At 44.4% G+C, this 21,185-nt stretch overlaps 1 protein-coding gene across 2 annotated transcripts in view; it reads right to left on the bottom strand.

Annotated features, from left to right (window-relative positions):
* Nucleotides 1–21,185, bottom strand: part of SERPINE2 (serpin family E member 2) — a 61,773-nt gene that overhangs the window by 5,383 nt on the left and 35,205 nt on the right. For both annotated transcript variants that reach the window (XM_051848113.3, XM_008259238.5), the window contains 5 exons: nucleotides 19,474–19,754; nucleotides 16,308–16,535; nucleotides 10,344–10,541; nucleotides 3,103–3,301; nucleotides 493–593 (listed from right to left, as the gene is read on the bottom strand). In XM_051848113.3, coding sequence (XP_051704073.2) covers nucleotides 493–593; nucleotides 3,103–3,301; nucleotides 10,344–10,541; nucleotides 16,308–16,535; nucleotides 19,474–19,753 — 1,006 coding nt within the window. In that variant the 5' untranslated portion in view covers nucleotide 19,754. The remainder of the gene's footprint in view (nucleotides 1–492; nucleotides 594–3,102; nucleotides 3,302–10,343; nucleotides 10,542–16,307; nucleotides 16,536–19,473; nucleotides 19,755–21,185) is intronic.

Genomic DNA, 21,185 nt, shown 5'->3' with positions numbered 1-21,185 from the left:
CCAGGTATGGCTCAGCCACATCGGAAAAAAAAGTTCTAATCAGACTTATTTGAGTTGATAGGATTTCAGATTAACGGGCAGGAAAACCACACATAATGCATGCCTATAGTTGCTCTAAGGAAGTAGACAAGTATTAGAGAACTCAAAAAAATCTTGGCTTTTTCTATCACAAGGAAAAGGTTTGCATGAAAACAAAGAGAGTCTAATAACTAATTACGAACCAGATTTTCAGGTAGCAAGAGCAACACATGAAATGCTTCTTCAACTGTGCAGTCACTGGGGCTTCACATTACATGTCTATTGAAGGCAGGGATGAATGATGTTTGCTCATTTAAAGCCAGTAAGATCATCTGATGCTACACCACATTAAACTCCGAACAGTTTCAGGATAATACATTTCCAAATGTGATTTGTTTTTCCTCTCTGAGCAAAACAGAGACTCAGTTTGTACATTTTCATCAAAATTAAGAATAAGTGTTAAATGGAACATACTTGTTATTTTTGCAAAATTTGCCTTTGATGGATCAAACATCTCAGTAATGCCAAGAGCTTTCAGCGGCTCCTTCAAATCTGTTTGTGCTACAGCTGTGAACCTACATGAAAGCAGGAAATAGGGGGAGAATCACTAGGCTATAAATGATACAAAATGATACAATCAGTGCATGTCAACAAACGGATTTTGTTGAAAGGAAGATATGAACATCAATCTGAATTGTACCTTAAATTGTAACCCACCAATTTAAGTTGAAACAACTCTTCACTCAAATACTTAGCTGGCAAAACAAACAGTGAGAACTCAAGGCACCCTCACTTGCAACAGGCTCCTTATTCTAATGCTTCAGAGGGTCATCAAAAGCACTTTCTCTTAGATGGTATGAAGATTCAGTATTCAGGAGGTCCTTGTGCTCTGGAAACCTATGGTCCCTTCAATCATCTCCAACTAAAGAGCTATCATCCTAGCATCTGTAAGAACCATCATCCTTACTGGGACTGGAGGTGGTCAAAACACTCATTCCTGATCATTTGTGTAGGGTTCTGAAAGTATTTTACCACAAAAGAGGAGCAATCATACATGATGTTATATTCTAGGTTAATATGGGTTTTTTGAATATTGTAGTCTACCAGGTTTGGAGGCACTCCACATGTACATGTGAGACATCAAACCTACCATCAGAGAGAGCTTTATCAGATTTGATGTCATCCTATGGAAGAACACAAGGAGAGGTGAATGGATTCTCATCCACATGGGCTGTAAAGGCAATTTAGCTGTCCTTTAAGACTGAGGCCTATAGTGCCATCATCTTACCCACTACATCAAACATTGCCTACTGAAAGGCTTATTCTATAAAATACTACTAATAGTTTTGAGAGGACTGTTAACATTTATTGTGAAGCTATTACTCTGATTACTTAAACTCAGTGATTGAAGAATCAAAACCTTCCAGAACTCTCCACTACCATCAAAGCCTGGGCAGTTAAAATCTCTGGATAATGGGAGAATATTATTGTTGAAAAGTTCACAGAAAGGGGACAGCATCTATTGCCTCCTTCACAGGTCTAGACAAAGCAGTCGCTGACTTGTTAGAAGTTTAGGATTCACAACCCTTGGGACATTCGGATCTGACTAAAAGGTCCATGAGAGTCTCGCAGACATGGAAAGCCATGACATGGTGGCAAAAAACAATCTAAATGAAGGATCCTGGTGAACAAGACCCCAGCAGAAGGATCAGGCCATCAAGGAGGGACGCGCCTTTCTCTGAAGGGAGGAAGGAACCTCCACTGTGATACGGGCTTGACTAAACAAATTCAGAGTTGCTGAACTCAAGGGGCTTCCATAGCCTAGACAGCTCATAGCAAGAGTCTCGGGTGATTGCTGACATCATAAATAAGAGTGCCAATTGTTAAATCAATAACGGGAGTCACTGGGTTCATGCTCCCCACACAGGATCTCTGTCCTTAATATGTTTAACTATGAAACTCAAAAACAACACTACTAGTCGAACAATACCCTATACCTGGTTCGGTTGTGTGAGTGCAACCTGTTGAAATCCCTGCTTAGTATATACTAAGTTGATCTTCAATATATGAAGGTAATTGAAAATGAAACGTGATGAAGGGTGGGATGGGAGAGGGAGTGGGTGAGGGGAGGGCCACGGGAGGGAGGGAGGTCGAGGGGGAAGCCACAACAATACAAAAGATGCATTTTATATTCTACTTAAAACTATTGGTTGAACTCTGTAATTAATACACAATTACTCTTAGGTGTTTAATTAATGCTATAACTAGTACTCAAATAGTATTTTACACTTTGTGTTTCTGTGTGGGAGCAAAATGTGGAAATCTTTACTTAACATACGCTAAATTGATCTTCTGTATATAAAGATAATTGAAAATTAATCATGATGTGAAGAGGAAGGGGAGAGGGAGTGGGAGAGGGGAGTGTTGTGGGTGGGAGGGAAGATACGGGGGTGGGGAGGCTATTGTGGTCCTTAAGCTGTACTTTGGAAATTTATGCTCATTAAATAAATAAAAAAAAAAAACCATAAAAAATCAAAAAAAAAAAAGAAGTTTAGGATTCATAGAGAATTTGGTATTATGTTTCCCATGACCTCAAGTAAGAACAGCTAGAACTTCATCTATATTTTAGGGCATAACAGAAAAACTGCCTTAAATGCTAGTGTAAGAATTCTGCTTGGAAGATTCCAAAATATGTCCTTACTAGTTGAGTTTTTGGGCCTCGGTCTTTAGCAACTCCTGGCTAAAATTTAGGAAGTAACCAAAATGCAGATCCTTATTAAAATGCATAGAGCTCTATTACACTTCATCCATACTTGATGATACGCATGTTTGTCAGTTTTTTGAACAAAATGAGCTAAGTTAAAAGTCATTACAGGGTCATGAAGAGCTTGTGCTCACGAGAATCTTTGGAGATCAGGGCTACTTTGTCTTGTAGTGATTGAAAGGTTTTAGGAAAGCAAAGTGTTGTATTTTCATCCCCTCCAAATTTCTGCAAAACTTAAAAGGGCTTTCTGTTGTCTGCTGTCCAACACAACAGTGAGCGAGCAATTCCGTGGTTTTCTTCCAGGGAAAAAGGCTACTCACTTGGGCAGGATCACTTGGACCCTCTTGGGCACCATCATACTCATCCAGCTGTCTATGGTCTTCGTGCTGATATGAGGAATGATGGCCGACAGCGGGGTGGAGCTCTCGGTGGGCAGCGCAATCAGCATGCTGATGCTTTCCCCGTGGTAGGGCAGCTCAATGAAGTTGTACCATAAATCATTGGGGGTGCTTGTAGAACCTAGAGAAAGCAGAGGCAGGTCAATCCTTGGTGACTCCTAGAAGTGGCACAAGTGCTGCTGGTCACTGTGGGAACTGCAGACAGGAGAGAGCAATTCAGCTAAAGTTTCCTTCACCACCAACAGCTTCCTAAGAACAACAAAGATAAGGACAATTATTTCTCCCTTCCCTGGTGAGGAATTCTCTTTCTTTAGTGTAGACAGAAAATCTTTGAGCATTGCTAATATCATTTTAATTCTGTTAAGTAGAAAATAACTAGATCACAAGGCATGTAGCATATAGTGTTTTGCAAGAAGTTGACCCTTATTTCAGCTGCCTTGGACTCATTCTTTTAAAAAAATGAATTGTATTGTGTATATATATATATATATATATATTGACAGGCAGAGTGGACAGTGAAAGAGACAGAGAGAAAGGTCTTCCTTTTGCCGTTGGTTCACCCTCCAATGGCCGCTGTGGCCAGCACACCGCGCTGATCCGATGGCAGGAGCCAGGTACTTATCCTGGTCTCCCATGGGGGGCAGGGCCCAAGCACTTGGGCCATCCTCCACTGCACTCCCTGGCCACAGCAGAGAGCTGGCCTGGAAGAGGGGCAACCGGGACAGAATCCGGCACCCCGACCGGGACTAGAACCCGGTGTGCCGGTGCCGCAAGGCGGAGGATTAGCCTAGTGAGCCGCGGCGCCGGCTTGTATATATATTTTAAGACAAAAGATACAAAATTGTGGGATGCATGACAACAGTAAATAGTTACTAGAGTGAAGTAAATTAACATATCCACCATCTCAGTGTTACCTATTTTGTTCGTGTGACAGGAGTAGCCAGCTTGATTCATTTATTAGGAGTCCCAAATACAGTATCATTTTAATACCTACAGTCCTCATTTTGGAAGAACTGACAAGTTCATGTGAAGGGAAAAAGATTGAGGCATACCCAGTGCAAAGCGAATACCAGCCTTTTCAACAGCATCCCACAAAATAGCAATAACCAGACCAGTTTTGCAGCTGAAAGGATCACAATTCAATAGATTAAATAGCTTGCCAAAGGATGTGTGGCTAGGGATGGGGCCCCAAGAGGCTATGGGCTCCCCTGGGGAAGAAGCTTTTCCAAGGAGCATGTCTGAGGATCCTATGAAACCTCTGAATCATCAGAGTTAGGTAAATGGAAAAACAGCCTTTCTAGATTTATGGTGGGTTTCTGAAAGGTCTTCTGAGACACTTTAAAGTTTGTAAGAAGAATTCTGTGAACTTGGCCCAGTTGCTTAATTTCCCGGTGGCTTCCTGTACCTAGAATGGAGGCAGTGAGATATTTACATGTGTATCTCACAGAGTTGCTGGGATCAAATGAGGGAAACATAGCAAGTCTGGTGCTTCGCAAGGCCTGGTCCAATGCTGGTGCCCCACGAATAAGCTGATCCCCCCGCACCTCCAAACCACCCAGAAGGGCAGCATTGTTATGAAAGATAGAGGAGAGAGTTTCTTTCATGATTTACACTGATCTTTTCTTTGGAGATGACTTTTGGCTGTCACTGCAGGTGAGGCAGGGAACTTCAATGTGTCGATTGTGAGTGGAAGATGTGTGGCAGGGAGGGACAGATAGAGAGAAGGACAGGAAGACAGCAAGGGGGAGAGAGAAAGTGAACGTTCTTTGTTAGACAATGAATGCGTTTAGCCACAGAATGTGAGAAAAATGGTGAAGCCATCAGAATGCACGGCAGTGTAGGCTCATTACAGTTTCTCCTTAAGGGAGCAACAGGCATCCAGTTGTGGGACTGCTCCTCTCTCCTGGTCCCATGTTGTGGGACTGCTCCGTCTCTCCTGGTCCCATGTTGTGGGACTGCTCTGTCTCTCCTGGTCCCATGCTGGGCTCTTGGCTGCAGGGCTGCTTGGTAATTCAGCCGTGGCCTGCGTCAGCTCGGGATACCCATGAGGCCTCACACTTGCCTGGCTTCTGTGTTGGGGCTCCGAAGAATCAAAGACAGGTTTCTTCATCCTTCTTTTTAGCCCACTTATATAATAAAAGTCTCAGTGAAACAGAAAAATCAATGGAAAAGCAAGGGAAAAAAATCACTTCCTAATGAGCCCTTTAATCCTCCAAGAAAACATGAATTTCCACCCGGGCAGAGCTAATCTTCAGAACCTTTGCCATCTGGAAAGTGGTTAATACATGATTGCTCCAGGGCCTACAGTAAGGATCTGCAGATATTAGCTCCTCCTCAAAATGTTTACTCTTCAAGTAAGAAGGACTGAACTTACAAACAATGGAAAAGGTTGAGCTGGATGGGTCCCAGGGGGAAGACGGCATCCATGCTCACCACGTAATCCACCCTCCATTGGATACATCCTTAAATGGTCAGTAGTATGAATGTCCATGAACCACTACGCAGTCAGCCACTCACATCTCTTTAATGACTGACTTCCCTGGCTCCTCTGCTGCCTCTGACTGCAGGAGCTGATGCCCAGTGTTGGCCAGGAATGGACTGTATTTTCCCATGCTTATCCTCACTGGGTGGCTTGGGAAGCCAGGAGAGGAAGTGACGCCTTCCCTCTCTCCCCCTGATCACTAAAGCTGTCATGGCAGCCTTGCATACAGGGCATGGGCTGAGGTTAAGGACGTGAGATCTGGAGCTGGATTCAAATTCTGCATCTGCAGCACCCCAGGATCTGCGATGCTGGCCAGTTCCTTAACTAGTGTTAGTTTCTTGCTCCATAATGTGCTCTGATAATACACCCACCTTACAGAGCTATGGAAAGTCCATGAGACCATACCTACAAGGTGCTCAGCACAGCCCTGCACATAGCAACGTCTTCCATCTATTGATCTGTGACTATAGGGTGGCTGCTCACAGTGTTAACATACAGTCCACCCACCCACCAAAGGGAACCACAGCTCCTGCATTCAACACAGCCACTCCCAAGCAGAAGGAACCAAGAAGGCAGAAGGGCATTTGGGAGCCTGTGTCACAGCCTGGGGCCTCTCCTTGTCCCAGAGATCTCCCTTTCAAATGCTCTGCCCCAGGCGCTCCATTGGGCATCCGCTGGAAAGCAGACTGCGTGTTCTCTAATACAGAAAAATACAAAGCACGTTCATTCAGTCCGAAAATATGCGGAGATGAAAAGAGGGAAAGAAGCCTTTTCCTTAGATGAATGGTGATTAACAGAACTTTTAATGAGAAATAGTACACAGAGAATCAAGTACAAATACATTAAGCAGACTGAGAATTTTCTGCAAGTGGTGCTTTTGGAGTGACTCAGCTTTTCTGAAAAGCCCTTGAAGTTGTCCAAGTGTTCCTTTAGGTTCTACAAGGGAGGATTTAACCAGGCTCAGCCAAATGTTCAGCACTCTACGCAGCATATATAATCAAAGAGAACATCTAAAATATGTTATTTCAGGGGTTTTACAGATGAAAATTCCTCTAATTACCTCCTTCCTACAAATAACTACAGATTTCTTGAGCCCTCAAGGAACTATTTAGACTATAACACACTAGAAATTGAAATTAAAAAAAAATAGGCCCATTGCATGTAATAATCTACATTCAAGACTGGAGTCCAGGTACCAGTAGTGTGGCACAGATGTTAGGCACCACTTGCAGTACTGGTATCCCATGTTGGAACACCAGTTTGAGACCCACTGCTTGACTTCAATCCAGCTCCCTGCTAATGTGCCTGGGAAAGCAGTGGATGATGCCCCTCTCTGTGGGAGACCAGGTTGGAGTTCCTGGCTCCTTGCTTTGGTCTAGCTCAGTCCTAACTATTGTAGCCATTTGGGGAGTGAGCTACCGGATGGAAGACCTCTTTCTCTATCACTCTGCCTTTCAAATAAATAAATAAATCGTTAAAAAAAAAAAAAGAAAAAAGACTGGAGTTCAAAAGGAGTTTGAGATAAGTGGCTAGGGGAGGTTATGGGGCTTAAGCAACTGGGAGGGGCCTATGCCATGTACTGCTAAGGTCTAGATGGGAAAGAACAGTAATATATTTAGGCCAGGAATTGAGGACTTAGTAGGTAACCAGGTAGAGATGTAATGTGGGAAGTCAGGTATGAGTTAGAACCTCAGAGGACAGAGGAAGCTAGGAATGTAAGTTTGATTATTCTTCATGGTTTTCTTCAAAATGAAGTCTCTAATGCCTAAATTCATGACAAAAAATATATATATTGCAACTTTGACTCAGCAATTCCTATTCAAGGAAATTACCTTTGGAAGTACTGATGTAAGTATCTAAGGAGTGATGTACAGGAAAATCCATAGCATTGTTATTTATCATAGAAAAAATGTAAATGGTCATCTACAAGATATTATATAAGTTTATACTATGGAGTACTATGCAGCAGACAAAAGTATGTACCCATGAATTGACACCAAAAGTTGTCCATGATACATTATCTAATGAAGAAGGAAGTTACAGAGTAGAAATTACGGTGTAATCCTATGTATGCAAAAAGGTGTCATGGACATATTTTGTATATTTAAAGAAAATGTCTCAAATGATATACTTAGCACTTAATCAGGAATTTTTATTCTAGGAAATGGGATTACAGGGAAACTTTGCTTTATTCTCAATATACTGCTATGTTTGATTTTCCAGGGAGCATGAAATACATATCTAATAAAAAGGATTTTATAACTTTTTGTGTTTTAATAGAAAAGCTTCATTCCTAGAGGAGTTTATGCTTTACTGGGCATAAGTCAGAGGGTTTTCTCTTCCTCTTTATTCTCCACCCTTTCTTTAATGTCACAAAACAAATTCTCTCAGAGATCTTGATGACATCTTGCAGAAAAAAGTCAAGCAGACAGATCAATTGGATGACAAGGTTCTAGCAAAGAAGCCAAGAACAGTAAGGCTTGGCTGAGGGCCAGGGAGCACTTGATGACACCCTGGGAGTCCGGGCAGAGCAGGCTGAATGTCACACTGGTGGCATCAGCAGAGTGTGAGGACACAGGCTGAGGATGGCTGGAGCACCAAGAGGTCCAGAGTCGTGAAGACAAATGCCTTCCCAGAGACCATCCTTACAAACCCATCAAGACAAGCCTGGGGGCAGACACAGCACAGTGGGTTTAGCTGGCTCTCCATGTCAACACCAGTTCAAGTCTTGGGTACTCTGCTTACAAACCAGCTCCCTGATAATTTCCTGGGAAAGCAGAGGAAGATGGCCCAAGTACTTGGGCCCCTGCTACCATGGGAGGCCCAAATGGAGTCCCTGGCTCTTGGCTTTTTCCTGGTCCACACCTAGTTGTTGTGGCCATTTGGAGAGTGAACCAGCATATACGAAATCTCTCTCTCCCTTTCTGTGTGTGTGTGTGTGTGTGTGTGTGTGTGTGTGTCTCAGTCTCTCTCTCTTTCAAGTAAATAAACAAGTAAATTTTTTAAAAATACTTATTTTATTTACCTGCAAGGCAGAGTTACACAGGGATATTACAGCGAGAAAAAGAGAGAAGTCTTCCAACCACTGGTTCACTCCCCAAATGGCCACAACGGCCAGGGCTGGGCCCAATCAAAGCCAGAAGCCAGGAACTTTTTCTGGGTCTCCTATGCAGATGCAGGGGCACAAGCACTTGGGCCATCTTCCACTGCTTTCCCAGGCCATAGAAGAGAGCTGGATTGGAAGTGGAGCAGCCGGGACTAGAACCAGCGCCCCTGTGGGATGCCAGTAACACAGGTGGCAGCTTTACCTGCTACACCACAGTGCTGTTCCTGGTAAATAAATCTTTAAAAATAGAAAAGAATTATGCAGTTTGCAACATGTTCCATTGTGTTTGGTGCTGACAGATAGTGACTATGCAAAGGCAATGTTTAGGACCCACATGTCCAGGTGAAGACTACAGACTTGAAGTCTGACTTAGAGAAAAAAAAAAAAGATTAACTTAAACTGAACCAAAAGTGTTTCAATGGAGCTAGATTTAAAGAAAAATCACCAGACTCAGATATGCATGCTGGCATAATGACAGTGGGATTGGACATACTTCCCCTGGCTGCTAAACTCATACTTGCTCATTTTTAAAAAATTTGTTTCAAATACAGAAAAAACTTTATTTGAAATCCCACCACTGTTACCATTTTACTGAATATCTCCCAAGATATATTTCTATAGATACATGGCACCTGCTGTCATATACTTGCTTTCTGAAATCAACCATCCATCGTATAATGTTTCTACTTACACAAGACTAAGGATCACACATGTTCCACTCCACAGTCACACTTCAGTTTCTACAGCAGATGGGTTCCAGCCCCTCCATGGGTAACAAAATCCTGGGGTGCTCAGATCACTGATAGAAATGGTACAGAATTCGCACATCCCCTTATACCTTAAACTATCTCTAGTTTACTCATAATACTGGACACAATGAGAAAGTTAGGTAATAGTTGCTGCATTGTGTAGAGATTAATGACAGAAAAACAAAGTCGACGTGTTCAGAACAGACGCAATTTTTGAACTGTGTTTTTAATCCATGATTGGCTGGATCTGAAGACACAGAACTGGCAGACAGGAAGGGCGACTATGTATTTGATTCTGGCTTCTAGTTATCCTCTGGTGTGTGACTGTTCTCAGAGAATAAGTCCCCTGGAATGGGGCCACTGGGACTAGGTCCCTGAGGAAGTCCTTCAGGCCACCCAATCCTGCCAGCTCTGTTCAGGTTCTGCTTCTCCCCAGACTGGAGCTATGACTGCATTTCAATAATTTTTCTAATTTTTGCTAACCCAATAAGTGAAAGAGAAATCTCAATTTTGACGTCCACGTGTAACTTGGTAAAGTAACACTGCCCAGGAGCTGACAGTGCTTCCTCGTTTTGTGCCTGCCTAGACTTCTACTTCAGAACCATCGTTTTATCTTTAACTTAGCAACCAGAGAGCCTACATGTGTGATGTATTAAAACACAATCTTCATGCATAATACAAAGACTTACCATGGGCTTTTGAAAAGTCCCGTGGCACTTCCAGTGCCCTGTCCTGTCCTCCACTTTGTTTAAAAAACAAAATACTGCTCTCGAGTTAAGTGAAAATACTCAAGACCTTTAACAGGCCTCTGCAAGCATGAACTTACCGCACCGGAAGACAGACAGCTGGGCCAGCATCGGCACTAGATAGGACTTCCCATCGCCGGCCACGAACGTACGCTTTTTTGTATTCTCAGGCTGAAACCGTGATTTCCATAAACCCTTAAAATACACAGCATTGACAAGAACCAGTCTGGTGAGCACGCCATCGATTAGATCTGGGGACAGCAGAGTGTCGATCATACCTGTGGAGTCAAAGAACAAACAAGAACAAACTCTCAGGACCGGCGGCAGATTGGAGAGCAAGCAGCAACCGTTGATCAGGCAGAACGTAAAAGGGTTTTAAAGGGCAATGCCAACATCCCACACTGCAGCGCTGGCTCAAGTTCCCACTGTTCCACATCCCATCCAGCTCCCTGCTAATGGCCTGGGAAAAGCAGTAGAAAATGGCCCAAGTGTTTGGGCCTGATCCATATGGGAGAGTTGGATGAAACTCCTGGCTCTTAGCTCCTGGCTTTGGTCTGGCACAGCCATGGCGGGGAGGGGTGAACCAGTGGATGGAAGATCTCTCTGTCTCTCCCTCTCTCTCTGTAACTCTTTCAAGTAAGTAAATCTTTAAAAAAAGAAATTATAGGCAGTTCCCTGTAAGTTTCACATTTTAAAAAATTCTATTCATCCAAATAAACTATACTTAATTAATAATTAAGTCCCTGTTTTTACTAATAACTGATATGTATGACTCTCAGGGCTTTTGGTCCCCACACAATAGGCAGTTTTTGATCACTGGGTTGATTTAATCATAGTCAAAACAAAACTGCCTGTGCAGTGTTATCAAGGGTAAATCCTTGATTGAAGATTTTGGAAATGTTGAGGATTAGTTTGGAATCCCTGGTTATCCATGGCTTTATAACTACTTGAACAGAACAGAAGGTAAAAAGTGGTGTCTTTATTTATAGATCAGGCATTGAGCTAGTGCTGATATTAGAGAGAGAAGTGGGGTCTGTCCTAGAAGAACTCCTAATGTCAGAGGATGGCTCCCTCTTGGAGGTGCCAGGGATGTCCCTGTTACTAACACCAGCAGGGGGAACCAAACGCAGCACTTCTCACCCAGGGTGCTCACCAGGACGCTCCTGGAGTGTGCGCTGGGGCTGCAGCTCTGGTTTTCCATTTAGGTTCTTTCTGCTTGGTCTTTGCCGATTCAGCTGTGTATACAGGTATGTGTGTGGATCCTAATTAGGGATCCTAATCCCACAAACTACTAAAATCAGTTTATCGTAGCATTTTTTTTAGCCTAAATATATATACAAAGGTACTTTGTTTTATTCTGGTGCAAGAAATTTTGAAATCCATGGATGGTTTTTTCATAACAATCATTTTCCATGAAATTTTGGAAGTTCCTCCATATGCATGGATTTCAAAATGTTTTTGCATTCAAATAAACTTAGCTTTTAACTCCATTTTGCATGAGCTTTTTGAAGTATGCTGGTATATAAAGCAAGGATTAATGCAAACGTGAGTTTCAGTGCTTTAAACGGTAAGAGTAAACCCAACAGCTTCTGAAGAATCAAGAAACTTTAATTCAGCAGAGAGAGCTTTAAGTCTTTTTAAGTAGAGCTCAAGAGGATCCTAGTGCACAATAAACAAATGTTTAAATCAATCATAGTAAACTAGCACAAGGTGAACCCTCTCGGACCCACCATGTGCCAAGACAGTTTCACTACCACTCCTAACTTCCACAAGAGGGCACCAACTCACCTTAAGTCAGGACCTGGAAGGGAACTACCTCAGCTATAAATAGCCCTGGTTGAATTCAGTTACAAAGCTGTCTTTTGGGCATAGACTGTGGTGGGGGAAGGAAGTTGGGACTTCATGCTCCCCCACCAGGAAGGTCCTTAGAGTTGGTTCAACAATAGTGAATGCTGCTTCTTGCCTGTGCTGGGAACACTGCCCAGTTCAACTCCGACTTGCCTTTAAGACAGAGCACCTTGGGCCCTCTGCTGACCCACCCCCCAGAAGATGCCTCTCCTCTCACTTTCCACAGAGCCCAACTTGGGCAGCACCACTATGGCGCTACAACATTTTATTCCAGCCAATTCTAATGTGTTTGTCTCTAACTAAACAGCACAGAGCAAGGGCTCCACTCCTAGCACTGTGTTCAGCATACAGCCGGTGCTCGGTGAGTGTCTGGGGAAATCTTCACAGAGATAAATAATGCCCCTGATTACCGTTGGCAGAACTAGGACACGTAAGAGGGCATGAAGAAAGAAAGAAAAAGAAAGCATAAAGAGAAAAGGGTAAGACAGGCATAGCTCAGAGGCGAGGCAGAGGCACACGGGGGCCCTGCCATTAATAGCTGTCACTCATCCATCCACCTCACCCACCCACCAGCCTATCCGTCCATCTGTTCATCCATCCATCCATTCATCCATCCATTCATTCACCAGTCCATCCACTCATTTGTTCACCCACCCACTCATCCAGCCATCCAGCCATCCAGCCATCTACCCATCTTTGGATACCTAGCTACTATGTGTCAGGTACACTCCTGACAAAAAAAAAAAAATGAACCCTGCCCTCAAAGAGCCATGGAATAGAGAGGTGGCTAATATAAATGATTTGGAAAAGTATAAAGCTGCAATTTTAACAAATACCTTGAAATAAGTACTTAAGGCCATGAGGGAAACAAGAGCAGGAATCTGCTGCCATCAGCAAGGTCTGGGGTGTGTGGTTCCTTGGGGAGGGATTATTTGAGCTAATAGCTGCAAAAGTAGCTCACACTTGTTGAGCTCTTCCTACGTGCCACTTTGCTAAATCTTCAAATGCCTTATTTGTATCCTCAAGACAGGCTTTCATCAAATTATTCCAACAGGTATTAATCTTTCATCCGTTTACAGGTAAGAATTCTGAGCACAGGGTGGTTAGGTAACTCGACCAAGGTTCTACAACAAATAAACGGCAGAACTGAGATTCAAACCCAGAACTTGTGCTTGTAACCATGATGCCACTCACATTATGGTACAGAAACAAGTGTGCACTCACAATGGGAAGCAGGAGGGAAAAGAATTTAAGCTGCCGGATGCCTGTGAGGAAGTCTGTGGCAGCAGGCAGAGCAGCAAGTAGGGTGGCCCAGGAGGAGCCCATGTAGTTGGAACACAGGCGACATGGAGAAGCTGTGGCTGCAGGTCAGGGCCATCAACAGAGCACTGCAAAGCGTGTTGTGTTTTTCTTCCCCACTCTGGAGGGTAGGAATTGTCATCCCCAGGGGGATGCACCTGCAGGCATCAGACTGGACAAAGACTGAGCTCCAAGGTCCACCTGAGCTCTCTCATGCAGTGAAGTCTTGTTCAGTAGGGCCATTCACCGCAAGGAGGCAGTCTGGGAATTTGTGGAGTGCTTTTGGTTGAGTGGGTAGTGACCAGAGACACCACATGGCTTGCAATTTTCCGAGCGGCCTCACACAGTGAAGGACTATCGTGCTTCTTGCCTGACTCTCAAATGCCCCGTAGATATCCATGCTGGTGAGAAACCTGTTTATAATGATCTGAGCTCAGCAACGCACTCTTGTGTGCAAACACTATTTTTTGCAAGCTTTTAATGTTTACTGAATTTTCCAGGAATGTGCCTACCATGTAAATCAAGTGGAGCTTGTTCTTTGTTCTGTCAAGAAATTTATCAAGAGTTTTATACTACTTTAGAAAAAAATTGTGTCAGCAATAGCAATGTAGTTTGTGGTCTCTGTGTCACTAGTGCCACATACCTGGCCCAGTTGCTTTTGTAGCTGACAATTCATAATTCTTCCATGAATATGACTCCTTTATTATGTATCTGGATACAGCTTTCTGACTGGTTTACCTTTGAACTACATATTCATATATCCATATTACATTTCTTTTGTTTTTCCTTATATTACAGTTGGGCACTACATTAATTTTTAAAAAAATATTATATGTGTATGCCTAAGTCATATTATCTGTGAATTTCATTTCAGGATGTAAAGAGAAATAAAATATTTGTTTAAAAGGAGGGAGTTGGGTCTGATTGAGAAATTCTGCTAAGTGCTTTCCATCCCAGCATGTCAGGTACTTAGAAAGCATCCAGTAGTGTATGAATGTGATGTCACACTACTATTCTACATGTACAGAAGAACGCTGAGGGGCTAGCTTTGTGGCACAGCAGGTTTAGCTGCCGCCTGGGATGCTGGCATCCCATATGAACAAGTTTGAGTCCCGGCTACTCCACTTCCTATCCAGCTCCCTACTAATGAGCCTGAAAAGGCAGCAAGAAGATGGCCCAAGTGCTTGGGCCCCTGCACCCATGTAGAAGACCCTGCAGGCTCCTGACGTTGGCTTGACCCAGCTCCAGTTGCTGAGACCATTTCGGGAGTGATGGATGGAAGATCTCTCTTGCTCGAACTCTCCTCTAATTCCGCCTTTCACATTCAGGAGGAAGGGTAGAGAAGGGGGTGTGAGGAGGAGGAGGAAGAACAAGGTATCTGAGAGGGCTTCATGGCATGCCCCAGCCACCCACCACAGACAAGAACCAGTCCTCAGTGCGTCTGTTCCCAATCACCGTGTTCAGGCCGGGGGCCTCCAGTAGCCCAGAACCACAAGACAGTGTTGGTCTCCTGACCATTGCATGGTTTCAGGAAGGCAGCCAGGCTGCACACCCAGGTCCTATTGAGCAGGGATGCTCAGATTCATCACTCCCACCCTCAGTCTCATCTACTCCTCTTGTGCATGCTTTTTTTTTTTTTTTTTAAGATTTGTTTTATTTATTTGAAAGACAGAGTTACAGAGACAGGGAAAGACAGAGAGAGAAAGAAAGGTCTTACATATATTGGTTCACTCCCCCAAATGACCACAACGGCTGGAACTGAGCCAATCTGAAGGCAGGAGCTTCTTCTGAGTCTTCCATGTGGGTGCAGGGGCCCAAGCACTTGGGCCATTCCGCCCTGTTCTCCCAGGTGCATTAGCAGGAAGCTGGATTGGAAATGGAGCAGCCAGGACTTGAAAATGTGCCCATATGGAATGCTGGTGCTGCAGGCCAGGGTTTAATCTGCCCTCCTGTGCACTCTGTCCACTTTCTTCACTATCTCTGATAGTTTACAAACCCTCATATATTTAAGTACAGTGGTGGGTGGTAAAGACAAACTAGCAACTGCTCCCACTTGTCTCAGAGATTCTGAGTCAGTAGGCAGAGGTTCAGGTATCTGCATTTGAAACACACCCTAGGTAATTCTGATGCAAGTATAATAGGAACTCTGGGGTCTCCCCAAATTTTAGCTTTGGGATTCTTCTCCCCATTGAGTGTCTTTTTGTTCTACTCGTTTGACTCTAACTCTCATTTTTTTCAAAGATTTATTCATTTATTTGAGAGGCAATGTCAGAGACAGAGAGACAGAGACAGAGGTCTTTCATCTGCTGGTTAACTCCCCAAATGGCTCAATGGCTGGAGCTGAGCCCATCCAAAGCCAGGAGCCAGGAACTTCTTCCGGGTTTCTCACATGGGTGCAGGGACCCAAGCATCTGGGCATGTTCCACTGCTTTCCCAGGTCATTAGCAGGGAGATGGATTGGAAGTGGAGCAGCCAAGGCATGAACCAACCTGGCACTGCAGGTGGAGGCCCAACCTACTATGCCACAGTGCCAACTCCCTCCTTAGAGATGAGTGAGAAAGCTTCCGAAGCAGACAGGAGCCTGTGGGCAAGGTTGCTGGAGGCCATGGCAGGGAAAGCAGGGAGCTGGAGCGGCTGTGCCCTACTCTGCCACCTGGACTGTGGTGACAGTGCAGGTGACAGTGCCCCAGGGCCACAGTGATGGCTCCAGCATGGAAAGAGCGGGGAAGGTGGACTGAGTCGCGGGCCCTCAGAGCAGACAGACCAGAGTCCCCTGGGTTCCTGGCATTTCTCAAAAGAAGGGCTGTGGGCTGGTAGACAGCAGTTAGCATCCCACAGCTGAATGCACACTTCCATTCACAAAGTACCGGGGCACACAGAACGTGGTGGCCACTCACCCCGGGTTTCGTTTTTCACCCACGAGTTGACAGAATCACAGGCGGAGGCCGGGTCCTCGAAGTTCACGTTCCGGACTTCACAGCGGAACACGTCTTTGTTCCTCGTGACGAAAGGCATTTCCATTTTAAAGCCACTCTTCACGAACACTGCATTAGCTGTGGTCACAATATCTTTGTTTTTCTTGGAGACGATGGCTTTGTTGATCTTCTTTAACACTTTACCAACTCCTAAGGGAGAAATTAGAAAATACAGCAATATTATAAAGAGTTTAGAAATGCCTTTTTTTTTTAAATCTTTTGTATCACAGCAAATAAGAACAGAATAAGCAACATGTCTTCTGCTTTCTCAGTGGCCTATTTTTTTTGGAAAGGGATGGATGGGTTTAAGATAAAGAATAACCACTAAAGCTGTTAAATATCACTTGCGCTTCTGCATCACGACAGGCATACTGGGGCAGGCATTTCACCTAGAGGTTAAGATGCTGCTCCCACATCCTGAGGCCTGGGTTCAGATTCCCAGTTCCAGCTCCAGCTCCAGCTTCCTGCCAATGCATACTGTGGGGGGCAGCAGATGATGGCTCAAGTAGTTGAGTCCCTGCCACCCACGTGGGAGACTTGGATTGAGTTCCTGGCTCCAAGCTTTGGCCTGGTCTAGGCCCAGACTCATTTCTTGTGGACATTTTTGGGAGTGAACCAATGGATGTGATCCCAATACGTCTCCCCTCTCCCCCACCCACCCCCACCATCCTGTATTTGTTTTTAAACTCTGGCATGTTTAAGATGTTTCTATTACCTTCCCAGTGTAGACCTCATTCTCCTAGCAGCCTTTCTAGGGACCAGATCAGAAAGAATGCTGGCAAGCTCCTCAATTCTGTAGTCACTGGGGAATAAATCAGATAATTTCCCAATTCATTCTCTCTCTTGTCTAATCTTCAGAAATGATACTTATTTGCGTGCCAAAGGTTTAAAAATATGACTTCTTTTTTTTGTTTTGGGGAAAAACTGAAGAGAACAAGCAATGGAAAGACTATGAACAATTGCCATGTGCCACCATCCAGAACACTGTGATTTTTACTTGATATCAAGCTCACGAAGGAAACAAATTAATTTTACGGCAATGTAAGCTTTATTTTACATGAGTCATTCACACATGCTCCATTAAGTCATAGAGCATGAAAAAGATGAAAGACAAGTTATAAGGATGAAATGTGTTTCTGCAGAAAACTTGAATCACAGATCTGTCTTTTCAAAATGACACCTTCCTCAAATATCTCGCCAGCGTCTCCTCCGTAGTCTCCCCAAGAGATCTGTCCCTCTCAACCTGCTTCTTCAGACTCCTTAAATAAGGGCAGGTCAAGGTCTTCCCATGGTCTACAAAGAGCACTTTACAACGCAAATGCCCTTTCTTAAGCTTCTCATGACCACCTTCATTCCATTCTGTGGGGCAGTCCCATTCACAGGACAGGCAACAGCAGGCCTCATAGGCGAAAAGACACTTTCAAGGCCAAGTGCCAGAATCCACCCTGTTAGCCACACTCTCTCATCTTCTACAAGCCCTAATATCTCCTACAGGGAAAGGGGAAGGATTGGGGCAGACCGCCTCCCCATCCCCCCTCCCTCCCCGTCCCCAACAGTCCTGCCTCTTTCCACACTGCTGTGAGTGCCTGGAACCTGAGCCCTAGCGACAGCCTCCTGGGTAAGTTTGATCTACAAACTGAAGTCCTGGTCTACAATGGGACCTGAAAAATCTGGAGAAAGAAGACATGGGGTGGGGTGGAGTAGGTGGCCCCTGAGCCAACACCATTACAACCTTAGACATAATGACCTACAATTAGTTGGCTCAGCACTAAAACAAACAGCAGAACTCCAGTTGCTATTTTGGAACCGCTTGGCCAACAGGACCTGGATTGTACTAGGAAAGGCCATCAATTCTAGTGGTGATTCACCATGAAGTTGTAAGTCATCAAGAGTTTTCTGAAACTCCAGGCAGGGGGCAGAACAGGGTGTTCCAAGGTCCTTTCACACTTGCAGCAGGTGAACAAATGGCAAACTCCTGCAAGAGGTTAGCGCTGAGTCAACAGAGCAGGGCAGCCTGGCACTTGGTGTTGGCCACACTAGGTGGGGCAACCCTGCAGGAGGTTACGCTGAGAACATAGTCCAAGCGTGAGGCAGCAAATAACACAAATCCCTGCCTTTCTCCATTTTACTCTCCAGCTAGGTACGGATGGAGCCGAGAGTCTTAGGACTTCACGGCTGGTAGGGGTGGGAGAGCAGGAGTAGGAAAATCCCCTTAGTCTCCAATGAAGTAACTGGGCCAGAAGATCCCCGTGCATGTTGGTGATGGGCTCAGAAGCCAGTCTGGCTACTCATGCCCTGCACCTGTGCAAAAGGCAGGTGCAGACGACTCTGGTAGGAACACCTGAGCTAAAGCAGAGCCACACACCAGGAGATACAGGTTTAGTTTCAACGAAAGTTTTTCATTGGTCCTCATTTGTAAAAAACATGTTCTTTAGCTTTATACATTGGAAGAACTAAATATTTATAAGAAGTTTCAAAACAATAGATGAGCAGTCTTTCACCCAGTCTTCCCCAATGGTACCATCATTCATAAGGAATCTGCCATTGACACAATCCATAACGCACATTCTCATCTCACTCATTTTTCCTACTGTGTGTGTGTTTAGCCCTATGCAATTGTGTCACATGTGGCCACTCCTACAATCAAGACACAGGACAGTTCTGTCACTACAAGGCTCCTTGCACTGCCCTCCATGGCTGCCCCCCTGGCCTCCCACAACATGTTTCTGAAACTCATTCACAACCACAATGCACTGTAGCCTTGGACATCATGGAGGTGTGGAGGTGGGTGGGACAGGAAGTTCTCCCTTTAGATATGAGAAGACTGAAACACAGGGAGACCCTGTGGTTGACCCCAAGTCTCACAGCTCCAGAAGGGACCAGACTCTAGTTCTCCTTTCCAGCACTTGCATATGTATCTTTGGGAAAAAGACTGACCCTGAATGCCAGAAGATACCAGCAAAACCCCTCCTGGCTGCCTGGCTTCCCAGATCAAAGTGAAGACTGGGCAACAAACATCTCTCCTGCCGTGCCCCATGCAGGACTCCAGGCCAAGACCCTGGCCAGCGCGAACAGGGAGTATACACACCATTCACGCTGTATCTCATGGCTGTGGTGAGCTGCTTCTTCGTCTTGCCGTCTGCCCCGAGCTGCAGCATCCCCAGCACCGATGCAATCCCGTGGGGGGAAATGACGATGTTGTCGTGAGGCTGCGATTTCACAATCTGATTGAAAACTTGGATCCCCATGTTGGAGCCTAGTTCCTCAAGAGACAGAGGGTTGAACTGGGAGCAGACGGATGGCAAAGTCACGGAGGCCAAGAGGAAGAAGGGAAAATGCCAACTCATGGTTCCTTTTGGCAAGGACATCCTGAAAAATCAGATAAAATAGATATAAACATTAAATAAATGCATAATTTATTTTGGATGGATTAGTTTGTGCTGAACTAGATATGATTTGCTGTACTCAGTATAACTGAGTGCCATGCTAACATATTTAAGGTCGAATAGTATAGGTTAAATGGGTCTCCAATACATGCCTTAGGATGATGGGCAAAGAGAGAAACCAAATTTACACTTCCCGAGTCCTTACTCTGTGCCGGACAATACACTAATACGTAATTCTCATCACTGCATTTCATTCTATTTACTGAGGGCCTCCTGTGGTCCTGGCTCTTTTGAAAGCATTGGGCACACAGCCGTAAATAAGAGGAGTAATACCCCTGTCCTCGAGGAATTTATATTTTAGAGAGGAGACAGAAAATAAACCAACAAGCAATAAATCAACATCAGAAAGAGATAAAGGCCATGATGATAAAAAAAATGATATGAGCAAAAGAAGGGTAAGAGGAGGGAGACATAAGAGAGGGTGGTCAGGGGGATGTCTCTATGATGGGAACATGGGTGATGGGATCTGAATGATGAGAAACAGGCAACCACACCTGCATGTGGGAAGGGTGTGTGCCAGGCAAAGGGAGAGTAGAGCAAAGGCCCCAAGGAGGGAAGAAATACGTGGTGTTAGAGGCTAGTGTACAGCAAAGTGGAGGATTTGATGCTAAAGGTCACAAGAAACCATTGGAGGATTGTTTAAAAATTGTGTTTATTTTACTTATTTGAAAGGGGGAGAGAGAGAGAGAGAGAGAGAGAGAGAGAGACTGATTATCATCTACTGGTTCACTGCCAGCTTGCCACAGCAGCCAAGGCTGGCCCAGGCCAAAGTCAGGAACTAAGAATTCAATCTGGCTCTCCCACATGGGTAGCAGGAACCCAACTACTCAAGCCATCACCTGCTACCTCCCAGGGTGTGCAATAGCAGGAAGCTGGAATCTGTAACAGAGCCGGGGCTTGAACACAGGTATGTGCTGTGGGTGTCCCAAGCACCATCTTAACCACTACACCTAACATCCACTCCTACTGGAGAGTTTTAAACAAGGAGGTCAATTTCTCAGGTTGCTATTATAATTTTATAACCACACATACTAGATTCTTTTACTATAAGAATGTCACTTTCAAATTAAATAACCATTTAATTAAAACAAATTTAAATGGCAGTTTTAAAGCTATAGTAAGACAGAACAATTGATAAGTCATGAGGCTGGCATGGCTCTGCTGATCTCAATTACAACAATTTGTTTTAAATCAGCTTCCTTTCCTTGATTACCACTTACAGAGCTCTCTTTGGCTATGACAAATAAGAATCGGGAAATTTACATGTATTTACGAATTAGCAAATATTTTCACTAAATAATAATTGAACAGTGGCCACTGGTAAAACAAAAGCAAAGCTGGTGATGTTAATTTG

This window comes from Oryctolagus cuniculus, chromosome 3 (genome assembly GCF_051225735.1).
Source record: "Oryctolagus cuniculus isolate XC-2025 breed Fujian yellow rabbit chromosome 3, ASM5122573v1, whole genome shotgun sequence".
Classification (NCBI taxonomy): domain Eukaryota; kingdom Metazoa; phylum Chordata; class Mammalia; order Lagomorpha; family Leporidae; genus Oryctolagus; species Oryctolagus cuniculus.
This window is presented reverse-complemented; position numbering and strand designations above follow the sequence as displayed.